The following is a 20,717-nucleotide window of genomic DNA, read 5'->3' on the forward strand; positions in this document are numbered from 1 at the left end:
GCAGATGTGTATTTAAAGAAAAAGGTGAAAACAGTGCAAGAATAAAACTTAAAATATAAAACAAAAAAAATATAAAATCAAACTAGGGCTGCGAGCAGCATTGTGCGGCCGAGCACTTGCAAACTCGGGACCTGATGCGGCCACAGGAGAGGTCGGGCACCGGGTGAAACTCCGAACCATGGCCACTAATCACGCATTATGGTCCAGACCATCAAGTGCAGACCACACGGGGAAAATCTTATGTAAATCTAATTTAAGTTGTAAAATGAGGCTTACTTCCTGTTGCCAATAGGTGGTACTATCACTGCATAAAGACTAATATATCTGTTCAGGTCAAAAACAATCTTGTTTCTCTTCAGATCGTATATAAATCTTTCACCTTTGCAACATCTGAGACATCACATGAATCTATGACCACTGACACTGACATTATACAGATACAACGACCTCATGCTTTGATGGCGTGTAATCAAACTTTGACGCCGCGCCAGGTCAAAGGACCAAAAGATGTCGTGTTACGAGAACTCAAAAATCGAGGTAGTTTTAATCTCCATATTGTTGAGATGACCCTCGCCGAATTTTAAGTTGATCTGATGAAAGCTCTAAGACGCGAGTGTTCTCCTTGTTATTCCCCGCTCTGTCCGAGCCTCCCTGAACGCGGCATTAAACCCGAAGTGACGTCAATGACGTTTTGTTGACATTTGTTTGTGAAAGACAAAAACACTGGACCCACACGGGACGGTGTGTTTTCTGGAGACAGAGCCCCGGGACATACTGAGGAGCACCGGGTCGTGATTCAAAACGCAGCCGCGTGTGTGGCAGGAGCCGCGGCCACGGGCTGAAGCGGAGACGGAGGAAGACCCAGAGCAGATGGAAGAAAACAAACCGTCGTCACCCTGACTACACGAGAGGCTGAATCATTCACAGGCTAACCAGCCACCACACAGCTTTCCGCCACACTTAGCTCGTGTACAGGCGTTTTGTGTGTATTCATCACCAGCAGAATATCCGTCTTCTTATTTTTAAACTGCTTCCAAGTATTCTGCATCCTGTCGCGGCAGTGTTGGGTTACACAAGCGTCCGTCCGTCACACTAGCAAGTTAGCAGGCTACTGTTAGCCTCGGCTAACGCTGCCCTAACTTGAAGTGCTGGAGGAACCAGCTGCAGCATGTAGCCGGGGTCCCGACACTGGATTCGTGTCAGACTGTGTTTACCACACGAGAAGCCGTCAGCTGGGACACACCTGGAGAATGTGAAGCACAATGGCCAACTTGGAAGCTTACCAGGAGTACCAGAGGATTGAGGACTTCGAGGAGGACTCTCCTCCGGGCGAGGAGGATTTACTAGTGCATGTGCCCGAAGGCCTGAAAGGTAAGCGTGTTATTACTAAATTATAACTATATCAAAAACTACAACTGCTCTTCAATGCTATCGGCCTCCCTCTCTGAGAAAAGGCACAACGATAACCTTGTTGGTTTTGAAGATAACACGATGCAACTGGGTCAAGGTTGGTGGGCGATTGTGATTTATTTAATGCCTTGCTTTTCTGTTACAGACTCATGGCACCATATCAAGAACCTGGATAACTTCTTCACCAGGATATCCTTTTAATTACAGTGCAGTTAAATAACAGGTCTGCCAAAGTGCACTGTCATTGCACATGTCACTGGGTTCAGATCGTGCTGATTCAGATGCACTGTCACTAATCATATTTAGAAACTGTTACTTCTTGACTGTGTTACTACAAGGAGCAAAGTGAAAGTGAATTTTTCTACAGAACTTCCAGTCTGATGTTTGTTTTATTTGTTATATCTTGTGTTGTGCTAAACAATATCTTTCCTTGATCAATGTACATATAGTGACTGTTCAAATACAAAGTCATGTTTGATGTTCTCTAGCTCAAATGATTTCAGATTTCCCTTAACCAGCCGGTCCACATCTATCATTTTCATCAGAAGAATGGCTTTGCTTGTATGATGTTGTCAGAGTTCTTTGAACTTGTGTAAGTATGAGAGTACAGAGTTCACATACCTAAGGGATGCACTGTGAGATATGAAGAGGGATGTGCTTTTATTCCAGTGCACTAGGTTGAGGTTGATTGATGATGCAGTTCCAACAGGATGATTGTTCCTTGTAAACCTTATTTATGACTTTTGTAACTTCATATTTATGACTTTTGTAACTTCATGTTTTGACAGTCATGTGTGCCTTAGGCTTCAGCATGAACAAGCTCAACCAGATGATTCCCCCAGCAGTTCCACATGAGCTTCCTGGGAATGTGTTTACTTTGTCTCCTAGAACTGTAATTCCATTAGCTGTAATCCATTCATTTCAGTCCAGCGTGTCAGTTGAACATTTAGTTTATTTTACCATCTTGCTGCTACCGTGTCAGTAGGTTATCTCTGTTACTGGTGTTGGCCTGAATCTGGCGAGTGGCCAGGGGGCTGCTTCAACCATTAGCTCTAGAAATCTGTCTTCATAATGACAGTTCAAAACAAACCTCAGCCTGTCTGTCGACATATTTAATAAGGGAACTGCAATTGATCTGGCCTAACCGCCAGATTAATCTACTTTGAATTGATCACTTGTCAGTATGTAAGGACATGTTTGTCTGTTTCGAAATTAAATAAAGTCACTCACACTCCCACTTAGTGTTATTAAGTATAAAGCTTGATCTATTGTTTTCTTTTCTCGTCTCATCCCAACAGTCAGCTTTTGTTTGTTGTCACATTCACAACGTTCCTTGTCAACTGTGTGGAGTACGACATCCTGTTCGCCAATCGAGCCGTCAATCACACCGGGTCGGGCCAGAATCCCTTGGACAAGAATAAAGTCACTCTCACAGATGCCATCCTACCTGGTCCGGAGTGCACTCAGAGGTAATGTTGATTAATGGAGCCGTATGGAGAGCTTTGAATTTAATTTTTTTTCTTCATGAGGGAATTAATTAAAAAAGCTTTAGTCACATAAAGTGATGTCTGATGTACTTGTCCTCTGATTTAAACCCGTTTTAATAAGATGCTTTGTTCTTAAGTAGACATGGTCCTGGATATTATTAGAACCCTTTTAGATACAGACATTCAGAGGGATTTCATTTGTCCGGCTTAATACAGTTGTAATTAGACTTTCAGACTTTCTTATTAGATTGTGCCAGATGAGTCTTCGGAGGGCAAGATAAAGTCACATTCACGGGGCAGGGATGTGGAACAGTAGCCTATTTAGCTGTTCCAAGTGGGTTTCTTGCTTGAATTATGAGAACTCTCCAATATTTCCAAGCAAGGATTTTTAAAGCTTCTGGTTATTACTGTCAGCAGCACTGTTTGCATTGATTTCAGAAGGAATAGTCTTTTCATTATTCTGTGTGAAATCACGAACAGTGAACCACTTCTTTGCTGACGTCAGTATCCACTTCTTGACATCTTAGACAAAAAAGAAGCAACATTGGACTTTTGCACATCTTTGTGAAAACATCTCTCCAGTTGAAGCTTTTCAAGTTGGACAATTGTCATAATATTAATACAATATTACTGGTTATAACAGAGTACCAGTACAGGTAGCATTACATGTTGCAATTGATTGAAAACAGTTTAAAACATAAATTGTTTAACTTATTATCAGTTTTGAATTTTGTTATTTTTAATTACAGGTGACGCCAGTTTCTAGGAAATGTCTCTCTTTCTCTGTTTTGTTGATTATGTCAACCTGAGATTAGTAGCTTCGAGTTGCAGCATTCTTGGAAGGTATTTGTGTACTGTGTTCAGACTCAGTACACTGTAAGTGATAGCTTCAGCGATGTAAAACCAGCCCACTGAGTTACTGACCACTTGGCTAGGCCGCGAAGCTGACTACCACATGACACCTCACCAGCAGGCTGAAAGGGAAACCTCCCCCACTCCTCATTTTGTCATATTTTTCTCTACTTGTTTTCCTCCAGCTCCACTAATAGGCCTCTCATTAATTTGTTCCTCGTTCTGATTGTGGCTCACAAGTCGTTTATATCAAAGTCAACATTGTTTGACTGCGTGGAGTTCTTATCTGGGAACAGCTTGTCCCACGATGTGGGAGCTCTCTGTCCTCGTGCCCCATCTCTTATTTCTATTTTAAAACCAGATGCTCATTCCCAAGAACATGCTAGCACCTTATTTATGTCTAAAAATAACTTTATATATAATGATATGGGAATTACTTCAAAGAGCATCAGAAATGGCTTGGTTAATGGCTATTGTGATCAACATGCAATTGTTTTGATATGGACACTCACTTGAGTAGCTCTTTGAGTGCTCATCAGGACTAGAAAAGCGCTTTATAAATACAGACCATTTACTCGGAAGCTTACTTAACCGTAGAGTGAAGTAAGCAGGTCACTTAATTCAAAACCTGTAAACAAGAGCTCAGTATCACTTTAATAAATTGCAACATATACTCAGAGTAATAGTTTCTCAGTCTGCATATATTTTAAATTGCATATTTATATTTATATATTTAAATTTGCCATAATAGGGGACTGACATATGTTTTCTTTATTAACTATTTGTGTACATCCTCTGTTTAGGATTCAAGACAACAGCTGGATTATATTTCTTCTCATCATGGCAGCGATTTTCTGGGTCTATCGACTTATTAAAGTCTTTTGCAATGTCCTGAGCTACTGGGAGATCAGGCAGTTCTATATCAAAGCACTGAAGATCAGAATGGTAAGTGCTACGCCTGGAGGCTTGTAAAAATAAAAAATAAAAGGTTGTCCAAATGCATAGATTTGTTGTACTCATTGTTGTGGCGTCTTGTGTTTACTTTGTGCTTATTGCATCTGTCCCCAGGATGAACTATGCAACTTCACATGGCAGGAAGTCCAGGACAGGCTCATCAGCTTGCAACGAGAGCAGCAGATGTGCATACACAAGAAGGAGCTGACGGAACTGGACATCTACCACCGCATCCTGCGATTCAAGAACTACATGGTGGCAATGATAAACAAATCACTGCTGCCAGTGCAGCTCCAGCTCCCCCTGCTGGGCAATGTGGTGTTCCTCACCCAGGGCCTCAAGTACAACTTTGAGCTCATCCTCTTCTGGGGCCCTGGCTCGCTGTTTCAGAACAAGTGGAACCTGCACCCCAAGTACAAGCGGAACGGGAACCGCCTAGAGCTCGCCCAGCAGCTGAGCAGAGTCATTCTACTGATGGGTTTGGCCAATTTGCTGCTGTGCCCCTTCATCTTAGTGTGGCAGGTGCTTTACGCTTTCTTCAGCTATACAGAAGTGATCCGCAGGGAACCTGGAAGCCTGGGTGCCCGCCGCTGGTCCCTGTACGGCCGCCTATACCTGCGTCACTTCAACGAGCTGGATCATGAGCTGCATGGACGCCTGGGTCGTGGTTACAAACCCACATCCAAATACATGAACTCCTTCACATCACCACTACTGACTGTGTTTGCAAAGAACGTGGCTTTCTTCTCAGGCTCAGTGTTGGCTGTTCTCATTGCACTGACAGTCTACGACGAGGACGTTCTGACAGTGCAGCACATTCTTACTGCTATCACAGTGCTCGGGGTGGTTATCACTATCACCAGGTGAGATTTCAGAGCCAGGTTATTTACCTGGAACCATTTCTGTATCACCCCCTGTATGTTTACACTTAATAGAAGTTGTCAGTAAATTTATTTTGTTTCTTTTGTTATTTGTAACATGCTATACAGGTGTATATGTAGTTATACATGTTTAATGTGATATAATGTGATTTTCATTTTTTTCTCCTAGTTTTATACATTTTATGGGTTTGCAGACTCTTTGAATTTGTGGTGGCAAGTTATCTGTAGACAATATATCTTATTTATTATTTATAACTATAGCCATCCTGCAAATCACTTATTTATGAATATGGGTAAAGAACACCCTTGTTACAAATCAAAGTTTACCAAACCCCCAAGTTTTATCATTTCACTTATCTCACATGTACAGGAACTGTGTAATTTTTGGTAAAATGTTCTCATTTTGTCCATGTCCGATGCCAGGTCCTTCATCCCAGATGAGCATATGGTGTGGTGTCCAGAGCAGCTGCTGCAGTGCATGCTGGCTCACATTCACTACATGCCAGACCACTGGAGGGGCACTGCTAACAAGGGCGAGACCCGTGACGAGGTGGCGCAGCTGTTCCAGTACAAAGCGGTGAGGATGCAAACATATTTATCCCATTCAAAACTGAAATCATGGATGTGTTTTAGTTGCACCTGGTCAATATGAAGAGTTCAGATAGTCAAGTCATTGTATGTATTGATAAATTCTAGTGAACTAAAAGTGTATTAAATCAATTTTTTTATTTGAGAAGATAAGATGTTTTTTGTTTCGTTCAAATCAGGTTTTCATCTTGGAGGAGTTACTCAGTCCCATCGTCACACCCTTCATCCTCATCTTTCTTTTGAGAAAGAAGTCTCTCGAAATCATTGACTTCTTCAGGAACTTTACTGTGGAGGTAGTGGGAGTTGGAGACATCTGTTCCTTTGCCCAGATGGACATCAGACGCCATGGAAACCCAACAGTGAGGCCTTTTCCTTCTCTGACACACAGTCAGCCTTTTTGATACGTGTCTGAAATCGACTCCTAATAAGCTGATCTCAGTGATAATGTTGTTTCTTGAACTTATCTGTATCTTTGAATGTGTCTGCAGTGGATGTCAGAGGGGCAGACAGAGGCTTCTGTGTACCAACAGGCTGAGAATGGCAAGACAGAATTGTCCCTCATGCATTTCACCATTAAGAACCCGCGCTGGCAGCCGCCACAGGAGAGCTCGGTCTTTATCAGCCATCTGAAGGAGAAAGTGCACCATGATGCACAGAGTGGCCCCTCCACCCAGCTACTGCTTTCTGAGGCTCCTCTCTGCACCTCACTGCAATCCAATGGGTCTTCTACTGTGGTAAGAGGCCTGAGAACCACGTAGAGCACACATGTACCAAACATGAGTAAAGATATAAGTGATGTGAATTAAATTAGTAAAAAAAAATTCTGTTGATCCATAAACTACTATTAAATTAAATAGACTGTCAATTGTGTGTTGTTGTTTCCAGCCTGATAATCTGTTGGCCAGTGTCTTGGCCCACCCCATTCTAACGGCATCTGGACTACAAGGACGCGACCATCCCTTCATCCCACCCAGCACCACCGCCTCTGCTGCTGCCAGTGTCCTGGCCTCTCTGTCCACCTCCCAGCTCGCACACACCAGCCGTGGCCGCTCACCGGGCCTCCTGCCCTCCTCCGTCCACCCTGAGAGCACCATGTACCGCAGCGAACGCAGCATCACTGACAGGTACCTATCAGCCACTGTATTTACTACGGAATTGTTTATATTCTGCAGCTGGAAACCTAATTTATAAATCCTAATTTTCATATTTCATTAACACGTTTCTTTTCCAGTATGACTAACAGTGATTCACGCATCCAGAGAAATGCACTGCATTCAGAGTTCGCCTCCGCAGAGATGAGTCTCCACGCCATCTACATGCATGAGGTGATTTACTATGTCCTACATCATTATTACAATACCTAGCTTCCCTTTAATGTCGTGTGTGGGACGATTTTAAGTTCTACTCCACAAAATAAATCTGCCTTAGTTTTCATGTTGGGAAAAATATGTCAAAACCACTTCAAGCTCCCCTTGTATACCACTACTCTGACGCTCCATTCTGCTGTATATTGACGATGACTTGTCTCTCCAGCTCCATCAGCAGACCTCTCAACCACAGAGGACTTCAGGACTGTGGCAGAACTCAGTGCCAATGAGAGATCTGCACACAAACACTAGTAAATTAAATATTGATTTTGAACTTTGGTGTAACAGAATGTGTTCTTAAGCAGAGTTGAACAACTACAGTAAATATTATTTTAGATGTCAACATTGAGTCAGTGTTCTACAACTCCTTACAACCAAAACAAATAATAGATTCACTCGTTTGATTTCTATTTTGTGCAAGTTTGTTTTTTAAATCTTATGAAATGTTTTTATTGTATTGTTATATAACACTCAGGCTTCCAGGCGCATAGTGGCCTTGGTTCCAGTATGTTCGTGCCCACCACTATCCAACTTGGAGGCTGGCAAGAAGAAGAGGAGGAGGAGAATGAAGATGATCAGGAGATTAACAGTGGATCGACTCCAAAGCAGGGCACAGGAAGTAATTGTTGAAGTGCCTTATGCCATAAGGTATATGCTCCTTTTTCAAACTCTAGAATGATGCGTGTCTGTATCTGTGACAAACTTGTTTGTTGAACTGAACAATGACCCGTCTTTCTACGAAAAGGATACTCTGCCATTATAATATTTCTCTCTTTCTTTTTTTATAGTGTTTACATTGTACTTTCTTTGATGAACATTGTGGCCTTAGATGATCGTCATGGAGAATTTAGCATGGACCTTTAAAAACATCACTCATTCATTTGTGGGAGAGGCTCGTTGAATAACCACTGTCTCTGCACCTCCACGCCTCATCCTGTCACGTCAGGCAGACTATGGCATCAGGGAAACCATACGTCTTCCGTCCGCTTCATCACGATCTTCTCATAAACTTGTACAGAAAACCACAAAGTACACAGGGCAGAGAGACGATATAGTGTATTCGTAGGATCAGTGTGTGGCGTCTGGGTCAGAGCTGCAAAGACTGCAAGCCGTATCTCAGCTGCCTGAACAATTTAAATCATCTATACAAAAAACGTCAGTATTTAAAGTTGTGCTGTTTGACCCCTGGTGATTTGTAAATACACTTTCGCATCCTACCTATCCTGTCAAAGTCCACATTTTTACTACCAGAGCTTATCCTTGAAAAAAGAATACCAAGTATTGATATGATAGAACTGACTGTATAGTAACCGTACTACTAAAACACAGTGCGTACCTGGCAAAAGCCTCATTGGTTTGATAAAATATGTTTTAAACTAGGCATACACATGCTTTGATGCTGCTGTCTGTAAAGGGGTCCCAAGATTTATTTTTCAGTATTAATGTCTAGAGCTGATCTACCAAGACATTAGGTTTCCAGGTACACTTGGCATCAAAATCTCAATGCAGAAGATAAGAGGATGTCTTTTTAATTCTCTAGGCTGGACACAAAGTCAGCTTTATGCCTTAACACCTGTCGTATCCTAGTTTGCCACAGTGGTGGTGAGGAAAAACAAATACTCGAATCAATACCTCTCGTGTAAATACACAATATATACATATGTTTTTTTTTTTGCAGTGTACCGACGCCTCTTTCAACTGCATTCAGATTTTAATTGCATGTGTAAATGGAACCTGTTTCATTTTCTGGTTGTGTTTCTTGCCCAGCAGATGTTTTGAGTTAAATGTCCCAAAATTTGTTAAGAAGAATCTTTTATTTATTTGTCTTTAAAGCAAAAACAGTGTGGTATTGCTTTAGCAAATCATTGTTGTGTCCTTTACCCCCAAAAATTATCATATAATAATGAGCTAATATAAGAGCTTGTGCAGTTTAGTCTAGCTTTAGGTTAAAAGAATTCAGAAAGAATTCAGGAGAAATTTGGCAAATTCTGAACAGGACAATTGGTCGCTGGCTTTATATTTACTCTGCCTTTACTTTTTAAAAGAGCATAAGGAGAAAAACTGCTTCCCCACAATCACCATCATTTGGTAGCTTTAAAAGTATTTATTTCCCCTTTTCCTCCAGATATTTAATTGAAATATACTTTATTTGAAGAAATTATTTTAGAAGTATTCTCAAATTGTTCACTTGTTTACATACAACCACAGTAATTACAAATGAAAAAAAACAAAAACACCCCTTCCCTAAAAGTAATTAAAAGAAAATACATTTTCCATTTGAAGAACACGCCCAGCTGCATGATGTTGAATGTTGATTTTAAAGTTTAAAATCAACTGGGACTAAATCTGCTTGTTGCTGTCATGCATCACGCAGCACTTTTTTTTATCGCACTCTACGAAGGTCACAGTAGTATAGATCTCATCCTCCTCTCCTGCAAGAGCTACAGATACGTCTTGTGTTCAGCAACTGTTCCACTTTCTTTTTGTGTGTGGGTGTGCGTTTATGTGTGGATGGAATACTTGTGGACACCTGTGTAATTATGCTAACACAAACTCCGAGTTTTGCACTGAAAAAATTAAAACAAAGCATAAAAAAAAAAAAAAAGAAATCAGATACACTTCAGAAAGGGCACGTCTCAGAAGGGACACCGAGTCAATCGCCATCCCGAATGACCTCTTCTCATCATTTGTACATAAGCATAGCATCAGCACGTATTGTAATGTCGTCGTCGTCGTCCACAGCAGACTGTCTGGAGACAGTGTGGCAAATCACAAAAAGGTCATTCTTACCTCTCGTCAATAAAAAAAATTGCCCTTTAGGGGATGATGTGTGTTTCTGTAACACTGTTTTAGTTTTTTTTTGGTTTTTTTGTGGTTCATCTTACAAATGCAGCGAGTTGAAGTTGAAGTAGAGACTCAGAGGCTCAGCTTTGTGCACAGAGTTTACACATTTACAGCTCACTGTTGTGTTTCTCATTTTCCTTTTCAGCAGTGCCTTAGTATTAAGGTTTAGTATTTACTCTTCTTTTGTTTAGAAGACATGTCATGTTACCATCAGATTTGTGTTCACGGTACACACTATGTTCAGTGTTTTTGTTTGACGAGTCATTTGTGTATAACACCTATCACGTCGTGAAACTGTGGATGTGGCTTGTAAGATGAGCTACAAACTGATCTGTTGCATCTGACTTGTTCTGATCGTGGTGTCTATGCCCGCACTGTCTTGAAAGTCCCTAACGAAGCAGGAGTATGCCTTGTTATCTGCAGCGTCATCCTGGCCAATTTACATCAAACTATGTCCACTACACACCAGTCTAAATATCACAGTGACTGGAACAAGGTGCTAAGTTTTCATCCTGAAATGTTGAATATGTTTAAAGACATGTTTTCTTTTTTTTTAGAACATTGGTTTGTCTGTTTGTGTGTGTGTGTTTGTGTGCGGGTGTGTGTGTGTTTTTTTTCTTCTGTAAATTAAGACACACTATGGAACATGCCAAAAGAACTTGTTTTCAGCACAGCTTCACGAGATGTGCTGTTTCCAGTGAGTAGAGAGGCAAATAAACCCTATTTTGAGTGTATTTAATCATTTCACTTGTGTTTGATTATGTGATGTTTATTTAAAATAAAAACGCATTTTAATTTTCTTTATGTTGCTGTTGGTAAATTGCAATGTCAGCTTGTTTAAGAATGCAAAACATTTTCTATGCCAGCCTAATGTTACCTGTAATACAATACACCTGTAATACTGAATACAGCACACGCACGCATACATGTACTCACAGTACATTGAATTATATTAGACCTAAGGATACATCGATGCCTACATGTTACTGTGGGGGAGAAGACAGGAAAGGACAATGTTTTTTTAATACTAAGACAAGTGGGAGAAATGAGATGTGCAGAAAGAGAAACGGAAGAAAAGAAACAATTATATCAAGTCTCAGATTTGGACTCACAGGACAAAACAGTATGTTGCAAAGATGAAACAGGAAGATGTGATTATTGGGCAAGAGGAAACAGTTCATGTCATAGTTGTCTGAAATATGAGTGAGAAAGAAGGCAGCTAATTATAAACCTTGGCAAGATTAAAGTTTTTTATTTATTTATGAGATATCGCACAAAATTACTAAAAAAGCAAGTATTATCGAATACTTTTTCACTATCTTAGAAAAACAAATAAAATTGAGAGAATATAATCATTTTAACTCAATGGAATAGATAATATAATTATTAGACATCCTGGTCCACACTCCATACCAGCTGGTGGCGGTAATGCAACAAAACCGCCAATTAACCGAAGAAGAACGAGAACCTTGAGGTGGGTCCAATCACAGCGTCTCACTTTAAGTCTTCATCATAGATGGATTTAATTTGAAGATGGTTCACTGGTGGAGAAAAGCTGAACTGAACAGAGCTGAATCATTAGCAGAGATCCTCTGTGGTTTTAGTTTATAAGGATATCTCACTCTGCACAAACTAGAGACACTGAGTGATTTGATCTGATATGTTTGTTGTTTGTCCCTGAAAATTGTTATTTACTTGTTTGGTTGTTGATCTCTCTGTCGATCTCTTTGTTGTTGCTGAATATCCTCCAGACTTACCTGAGAGAGACTTTTTCTTTTCTCACAGCTTTATAATGTGATTCCTTCTGTTTGCACACAGAACATGTTTGTTAATTCAACATGGAAAGTTGCTCTGTGGTTCAAGTTAATTCAACATTAAATAAACATTTCAACAGCTGTCACAGTTTAAAAAAAGAACCTCAGAATGACTAAGAGTCATATTTTTACATTTAATTAACATTTCATGAATATTGCGTGAGAAGGCCGACAGCCAGCTTTCCCTCCTGAATATTTTAAACCGAGTGAAGATTGGGGAACAGTTATTGTTGGAGACACATGTATTTTACATGAAGCATTTTTTCTCTGTGATGCATTCAGCTTCTCTGGATTCAGAAAATAACCAGATTTGAAGTAAATTGGAGGTAAACTGTAAAGAGCGAGAAGAGTCAGGCCTCAAGGCCTCACCTCTTCCAAACAGTTCAATGTTCCCAAACTACAAATTCATGGTAAGTTTAAATCCTTCTTGGTATTTTATTTTTTTAATGAAAGTAAATTTGAGTTAATTTGTTCACAGAGATTGTTCATATGTGAAATGTGGTTAAGAAAAATGAAGAAAAGGGGAAACTCAAAGTACATCTTTTTTTTCTTCTGACATTCACCACTTTATTTTAAGACGCCTTTTTCAATAGCTCTTTATTTTTTTATTTTAAATGCAAACCTTATTTTTCTTGAAACGAGAAAAGATTATTTTATTATTATTGTATTATAAGAGTACCCTCCAGTTCAATGTGAAAGTGAATAATAAACATTGTTGAAATACTATTGACTTGTACTTTCTTTATTTTGTTTGACCGTCAGTTTTTGACTTCATACAGACATTGATACAACTACTAGGCTACTTCAAATATAAGGCACTGAATCATAACGATGTTTCGGACCTATGCTTAAGGAAATTCTCTCTAACTGGACCTATTTGACTTTTAATTGAATAACCCTGCTATATAATATAACTGATGCTGCTGTTATTGCATCTCTTATTATAATTCTTACTCACTGCAAAGCCATTTTAGTTTTACTTGGGATATTAAGACTATTATATGATGATAGAAGAATATTTATTGAAGAAATTAAATTTTTAAAGTAAAGCCAAACATGGAATTATTTATCTGTGTTCTTATCATTATGTTGATGTAGTTCTTGAACAAAAATAGTGCTGTCACTTAATCCTCAGTGTAAGCAGCAAACATTAGGGCACTTACTTTTGTTCACGCTGTTTTTAATAAAAGCTGGTTGGTGGTGCAAGAGGACAGTAAATCTTGAGGAAGCCTGGACAAACTTCATCTAATGACTGGTTTCCCTCATTTGAATATGTCGGGGGAAAGGTCTGGACTTTTTTGTGTGTCTTCAGAATAGTTCAAGTGACCTTTGTTTCACTTTTCTGTGACAACCCTGCTACTTCTGGCAATACCGTCAACAGTGTCTGCATTGTAAATAAACGCCACATGGTTGTATTTTGTTACACACTATTCGGTCTCATCAAGTTTCCCTGAGTGGTGTTCGACTGACATTTGCCTCACTTGTCATCAGCTATGTAAATGTTCCTTTGAATTCACACCCATGTGTTTCAGATGTGAACATGATACAGCCGTGACCTTCTTCTTGAAATGGGCGAGAGGTCCGCTGGAATGCCAGGAGAGCAGATACTTCAGATACATTGCATCCAATTTATCTAAACCACAAAAATATGTTTTAATTTTCTGTTCTGTATTTGCTAAAAACCCAGCCAGCAGCTGTGTGCCTGTCTGCTGCCCTCTACTGTGACGTGTTCAATGTGCCAGGAGAGGGGGACCACTGGCCCAGAGGGACGTTTGGATGATTACCAAAGGTTAAATACCGTCCAGGATGTGATCCGGCGCTATTAAGTGACTGAGCATCCAGAGCTTCAGACCTCAGGAAGAATAAATGAGAGGGAGAAAAACAAATTATTGAATTCAAATTTAAGATTGTAGAAAACATTCTTCCATGTCCCCCATATGTTGCACATTAGTAATCTCAGTGGTTTGGATGAATCTCTGGTCATTTTTCTTTTAATCTGTATATATTTGGGAACTGTTTGGTTTCTCTATACATTTTAACGTCTTGACATTATGTCATGATTTGGTGCTTAAAATTGATCTGAATTGAATACCTGTTATTTAACTTCATTAATCATTTTGCCATGGATTTTTGTGAAGCACTTTGTAACCTTGTTTAGATAAGTGCTGTACAAATAAAAAAATAAAAGTTATATTTGATGTGAAAGGAAAATAACCACAGTAGCCAGAACAGGATGACGAGGTGCGGGGGGCAAACAGCAACAGCGGATTACTGTCTGCTAGAGTTTCGGGAAGTTAAAATCAGTATCCAAGCAACCTGCTGCTGTCACTCACTGGGGGGAAGCCCACACTGGGAGAGTAAGAACATACCAGGACGCTAAAGAATGAGAGAGGAAGGGCTATAACTTGCTACCCCTTGTTTCTACACACAGTAAACATTACATTCCATAAAAGTAGAGCATATGGAAAGTGACACACGGATGCTCTATACGTGCCAAAGGATTGCTATGTCATGCTAAATGATTGTTTAGGGTTCTCATCATTGTATCGTATGGCATGTGAGATGCATGTAACGCATTTACAGTATGAAGTCATCAGGTAATTATAGCCAGCTGTAATGCAGCTGTCACAATGGGGGTCGTGGAAAACAATGTGCTCTGAGGCAAGTTCACCTGATCTCCCAGCTTAACCCAATCACATTTACGTTCAGTCAAAATAAAGGCCCCGCACACTGTGCACACATACACACGGTCAACTGGGATTTTCTAGTCTTACGCAGAAGATTTGGTCCACTAGGAGGAAGAGGTCACTCAGGAAATAGACAGTGACACTGAATATACACCCTGAGCAGTGAGCAACAAGACTAAAGTGTCAGCAGGCTATGAACATATGTGCACATCAATTATTATTTTTTTATTTTCTAATACTGCATGCTACACCTAGTACAAGAGAAAAAGTCAGAAATAAAGTTTTATGACACTCACATTTTGGGATATATGCCTTTATTCCACCAGTATCTGATTGAAAGTAATAATATTTTAACTCTCTCAGAAAAGATTAAGCTTTTACATCCTCTGTTTAAGCCACCTTTACCTATGTTGCTTTAAAGTAAAGTAAAAGTTAAGTTAAGCATGGTAACGTAAACTGGTATGGTAACGAGTGAGGTTTATTCTCTCAGAGGTGTTTGGTTGCCAGTTAATATGTCACTGACTTTTGTTGTTTTTCCCCTTGTTGCAGATTTAGTGCTGGACTGCTGCTTAACCTGATTCACCAATGCTGCCTGGACAACAGTGTCTGCTGAGTTTCATTTGGACTAAACATAGATTGCTCTACACCATCCGTTGTCTTATACTGTTGATCGTAAATCTGTGTTGTTTTAATGTCCCTGTACGGCTTCCTGAATCTACCTCTGTGTATGAGATGTGCTTTATAAATCAAATAGCCTTGCATTGCCACCCTGCAGATAGTATTGACATGGTGGTAAAAGTCAAAGTAAATTTTATTGTCAAGTTGGCCGTATGTATACAGGGTGTAGACAGTATGGAAATTCAGTTATTTTTTCTTATCCCCAGTGTAAACATAAAATATAAAAGTACGCAACATATTAAGTACTCAAGTGACATAAGTACACAACATAGTAAGCAGTCAAACGGCACAGGGTAGATTAGATGTGACTAATGCAACTGGAATAGTGTATCAATACTGTTTATCCACATGATGAGTAAAACAGCTGCAGATGTGGTATAATAGTTGCATTTCCAGTAAAAGAGTGATTTGTGCATGGTTGCATTAAGAAGGAGTTCACACAATGACCATGACTTGTTGCTGAGTTGAGTGTGCAGCCTGCAGCAGCAGCCCAGGCTCCAGCAGCAGCAGCATCACCCACCAGCCCGTCTCCTATCTCAGTCCACACCAAAGGACAAGTCTATTTTGGAGCTTGGAGGCCGGAGCCAAAAAAGGCACGTCAGCTATTTGGCATCGTGAGGTACCCACCGGAGGAGGAAGAGGGGAAAGAAGTGCAGTCACCCGCCCACCGCAGGAGACCAGGGGGGGATGTTCCACAGGTTCCACAGGTTCCACCATCCTGGATTTACAGCCATTTCGAGGATATTTCAGGAGTAACGCGACTTTTTTTTTGTGTGGATTTTATTGTTTTAAAGCAGCACGTGATACTGTGGGAGTTAAGCTAACATCCGGAAAAACCCTGCTCACCACCAAGAGAAGTTCAAGCCCCTCATGATTCAACGCTATTTCCACCTGAGTGGCTGAAGATTCAAGGTGAATAAGTAACGTTAGACTTAAAACAAATATATATCAACATCGTTTATTAACTTTTTTATTAATATTTATATGGAGAAGTTGATGGAAGTTAGAGCTGCGTTTTCCTTTGAGCTCCGGTGAAATTAGCTAAACTTAAACACACCTGTTACGCTAATTAAATGCTATTTGGCTATTTGGCTAACTGTCTGCTTTTTGTTTTTAAACGTGTTCCAACACATATTAAATAAATAATATTAACTTTAATGTATTTTAGACCCAATGACGCTTTACATTTACTACAGAATAGCTTTGAAGAAGTGTTTTCGTGAGTGTGCAGAATAAAAGCTGGGGCCAGTGGGAGCCATGGTTCTGAAGTGGGAGCCATGGTTCTGAAGTGGGAGCTTTATCTTTATCAAACAGCTGATGTTCCGTCTCTTCTACAAATGGCCATGGACAGAGACGGGCTCTGACAGCTGAGGTTATTTTTGGTCGCAGGCGGTTCAGGCGACAGAGGTGACAAAGCTGCTAAATGTCAGTGTTTGAAAGGCACATATCTGCTCGGTGTGACCTTGTTCCAGGGGGAAATTCGCCTTGTTGTTCCACTACCTGCTCGTTTATAAACCGTGTGTGTGCCAGTGGACGTCTGCAGGGACAGGACCAGACAGGGGGGGCTCGGGTCTGACTGGGACTGTCATGCTATAAACATGCCAATCTGAACCGAGGGGTTATTTTCACAGCGTATTTACAGAGCACACATTGGAAACTGTCACATTTTATTATGGTTTGGGTGAAATCTTTGTGAGAAAGTCCTTTAAAATGACTGACAGGCTTTGTTTGGAGCATTCCAATCAGGGCTGGGTGATAAGATAGGATAAGATAATCCTTTGTTAGTCCCATTACTGGGGAATTTGCAATATTACAGCAGCAAGAGACAACAATAGGCATCAGTAAGTGTAAGGATGATAATACTTAAGTGAAAGGAATATAAAAAATATAGAAAAATATGAATGGAATATAAACTCATATATATCCAGTGTAAAAACAAGAAAAATATGTGCAGTGTGAGAATATATATAGTGAATGGACTGCACATGAACCTTTGTTTTGCACAGACAGAATGAATGTTGCACAGTTAAGAGAGTTTAAAAAAATAATTATAAATTTTCATCAATAACAAAAATCTAATGTATATTGTTTATGCATTTTGCAAACAAAATGAGGAGGTATAACACTAAATTGATGGACCTCAGATGACCACAACTTTCACTCAGGAGCAAAAGGAGTGTTATTATAAAATTGGCTGTTCATGATAATTATCGATATCGAAGGATTTTTTGACACCGTACAAAATTATAGAGAAATCCAACAGTTCCCACGATTCATGAGCTCACAAGTCCAATAATTATCAGAAATAAAAAAACCTTTTCCCTTTGAAAAGAAAGTCAGATATATTTTCTCAATTTAATTAATACCTAAATTCTATTTTCAGTTCACTTTACATCCCTAAATATAATTATTAATATTAATTACACTTTATCTCAATGAGATTGTTGGCACTATCACTCCACCCATATTCAAATAATGTGTTACTGTTCAGTAAACTGGAATTTCATACTTCAAATTAAAAAAAAATTTTTTGTTTAAATTAGCCAATAGGAGCGTACATTAATGAACAGAATGTATAATGTTGGCCTACAATTAATTTTATTTCCTTCCCCTATTTTGTTTTGGACTATAGGAACAAACAATGGATCCAAACCTGTATGGGGGAGTCCCCAGGTTTCTGACTCGCCCAAAGGCGTTCTCGGTGTGTGCAGGCAAAGATGCCAACCTCAGCTGCACCATCGTGGGCAGTCCCACCCCACTGATCACCTGGGAGAAGGACAAGTTGAAGCTGACGTCTGGGGGGCGCTTCAAGACGGTGGATGATGGAGATGTGTACCGCTTGACCATCTACGACTTAACGCTGGAGGATGGCGGACAGTACATGTGCCGGGCCAAAAACAGCGTTGGGGAAGCTTATGCTGCGGTAACCGTTAAAGTGGCTCTGCCTACAGAGATGGCTCAGAGGGCCCCCGTGTTCATGATGAAGCCCACCTCTGCACGTGTAGGCTTGGGAGGCGATGTTGTTTTCCACTGCCGGGTTGCAGCTCACCCTGATGCCAACTTTGACTGGGAAAAGGACGGGCGCTACCTGGGGGAGTCAAACCGCATCAAGATCGTCTCTGACACCGACGGCAGCATTTTGAAGATCCAAAGCGTACGAAACCTGGACACCGGCACCTACACCTGCAGAGCCCAGAACACTGTTGGCCGTGCACATGCTGCCGCAGCTCTCGTCGTAGATGCCCAGGATTCCCATCATCTGTCCGCAGATAAGAACACCTCCCTCCTCTCTCACCTCCAAAAGCGCAAAGAGGAAATGAATAAGGACATCTCCATCTATCGCACTGAAGAGAAGAGCTCCTCTGTTTCTTCTTCTACCACAGATGGTTTCAGTTCTCTGAGTCTGGAAAATGCGCTGAGGGCATCTGCACTGGCACAGCTGCCCAAAGGTGTATTCACCCGTACCTGCACCGTGACTGAGGGCAAACACGCCAAACTTAGCTGCTTTGTGACGGGTCACCCTAAACCCCACATTATCTGGAGGAAGGATGGGATGAACATCGGTGAAGGCCGCAGGCATGTCATTTATGAGGACCAGGCAGAGAACTTCATCCTCAAGGTCCTGTACTGCAAGCAGACTGATAATGGCCTCTACACCTGCAATGCAACCAATATGGCCGGGCAGACCTACAGTGCTGTGTTGGTGACAGTCAAAGGTAAGCCTTAAAATATCTTCGGAAAAGTGATAGCAAACCACTTTTAATAACATTTTTTTACTCAAGTGAAGTGAGTTTTCATTAGAATCATGTTTGTTAAATAAAGCAACACAACTTCTGTTGGGCCCTGTGTCCGAGCGATTAGGTAGTTTTCATGTAGAGTAAAACAAAACCTTTCAATTTCTTGACCGGAGCTCTGACTACGTTGACTCACTGAACTGAAGCACAGTTTAACACAACTGAAACATATTCTTCGTGACTCTCAGGCTGAACCAGAGGAGCTGCCGCTGTAACAAACTCACCAAACCCTGTTTTAATGATTTCTAAGTCTTATTAACTGATCTACAGTTCAGCATTACTGTTGAACCTGATTCTGGCAATTTCAGCTGCGACTGACAGTCAGCCAGATTTACACAGAGCAAGAACAGGCATTCAGGGTGAGGTGTGGGAATGACAGCGACACCATTCTCCCTATTCTAAGTTAGTGTACCCTCAAACTAATTTTGAAGGTACTATTTTAAGATGAAAAAGTTACATAACGTTGCTTTAAATGCGTCATCTTAGAGGTCAAGAACACTTAATTTCCAGTATTAACAGCATATTCCTAACAGATGCAGGGGTTAAATGATACACAATTTTTAACTAGTGAATATTTACAATAATAGGGTAGTATGATTTACTTTAAATAAATGATGGTGCCTATTTTCATTGTAATGAAGGAAGGCGTCTCCTTGTAAATCAGAGAGGCTCATTGTGTGTTTTTCATAGCATAGCATATGGAACAGAGGAAGAAGCTATATGTTATTTGTATAAACGGATTATTGGCTACACAGTCGTGCAAATTACTTCACCAAAGTCTCATTTAGACCTCTCAGAATGTGTGGATTTTCACAACAAGGTTGAATTCTGGCCCGTCCTCTGAAGGAAGGTGTTGTGTTTCATCTATTTTCTGCTGGTGATGAGTCGTTCACAGTTGCTAAGGTGGTCGCTCACTTGCTGGGGCAGACTTGCACCTCTGCTAGTATGACTTCCCTTGGGGAGAAATTGGCCCAAGGGAAGAAACTGAAGAATTATAGATTCATGTTGGCTGTTTGTCATCATTCAGTGTCGGTATTGTGCTGCTATGGTGCAGGAGAGTGGATATCTCTTATGTTTGCTGAATTTAAACAAAAAGTGTAATTTGAAAATGTCACATATTTAACTTTTGGTTGTTACACAGCCACTTAACTTTTTACATTAAATACTTTCACCACTGGTAAAAAAAATCATATAATAAAATAAATGGTAGGAGCAAATATAGTAAAACAATTACAGCCCTTTAACTGTGGCTCACTTCTAATACACATTGTGTATTTCTGATATTCTGAAATACATGAAACATTGTACTTTGGTGGATTGTTATACATCACTGAGTAATAAAAGGAGGGACCCACCTCTCC

At 40.3% G+C, this 20,717-nt stretch overlaps 2 protein-coding genes across 51 annotated transcripts in view; both read left to right on the forward strand.

Annotated features, from left to right (window-relative positions):
- The first annotated feature begins 657 nt into the window (after positions 1–657).
- atg9b (autophagy related 9B) lies at positions 658–11,183 on the forward strand. The gene is made up of 14 exons (XM_035171264.2): positions 658–1,371; positions 1,556–1,599; positions 1,938–2,002; positions 2,709–2,879; positions 4,553–4,694; positions 4,818–5,566; positions 6,008–6,161; positions 6,352–6,531; positions 6,661–6,906; positions 7,058–7,296; positions 7,404–7,497; positions 7,706–7,790; positions 8,015–8,187; positions 8,328–11,183. The coding sequence occupies exons 1-13, from the start codon at positions 1,263–1,265 to the stop codon at positions 8,167–8,169; spliced, it is 2,433 nt and encodes an 810-aa protein (XP_035027155.1). The 5' UTR covers positions 658–1,262; the 3' UTR covers positions 8,170–8,187; positions 8,328–11,183.
- Positions 11,184–16,178: 4,995 nt separating this feature from the next.
- obscnb (obscurin, cytoskeletal calmodulin and titin-interacting RhoGEF b) overlaps positions 16,179–20,717 on the forward strand; it is a 54,107-nt gene continuing 49,568 nt past the window's right edge. For 28 of the 50 annotated variants that reach the window (XM_035170981.2, XM_035170985.2, XM_035170991.2 and 25 more), the window contains exons 1-2: positions 16,179–16,474; positions 18,195–19,278. In XM_035170981.2, the coding sequence (XP_035026872.2) occupies positions 18,204–19,278 (1,075 nt within the window). In that variant the 5' untranslated portion in view covers positions 16,179–16,474; positions 18,195–18,203. The remainder of the gene's footprint in view (positions 16,475–18,194; positions 19,279–20,717) is intronic. The other 22 variants (XM_035171007.2, XM_035171024.2, XM_035171003.2 and 19 more) reach the window with 1 other exon arrangement.

This window comes from Hippoglossus stenolepis, chromosome 11 (assembly GCF_022539355.2).
Source record: "Hippoglossus stenolepis isolate QCI-W04-F060 chromosome 11, HSTE1.2, whole genome shotgun sequence".
Lineage (NCBI taxonomy): Eukaryota > Metazoa > Chordata > Actinopteri > Pleuronectiformes > Pleuronectidae > Hippoglossus > Hippoglossus stenolepis.

Bases quoted from the DNA above. Each gene is read 5' to 3' on its own strand.
- atg9b (XM_035171264.2), top strand. From the start codon at position 1,263: ATGGCCAACTTGGAAGCTTACCAGGAGTACCAGAGGATTGAGGACTTC. The intron at 6,907-7,057 runs GTAAGAGGCCTG...TGTTGTTTCCAG, and splicing joins CCAATGGGTCTTCTACTGTG to CCTGATAATCTGTTGGCCAG. The intron at 7,297-7,403 runs GTACCTATCAGC...TTTCTTTTCCAG, and splicing joins GAACGCAGCATCACTGACAG to TATGACTAACAGTGATTCAC.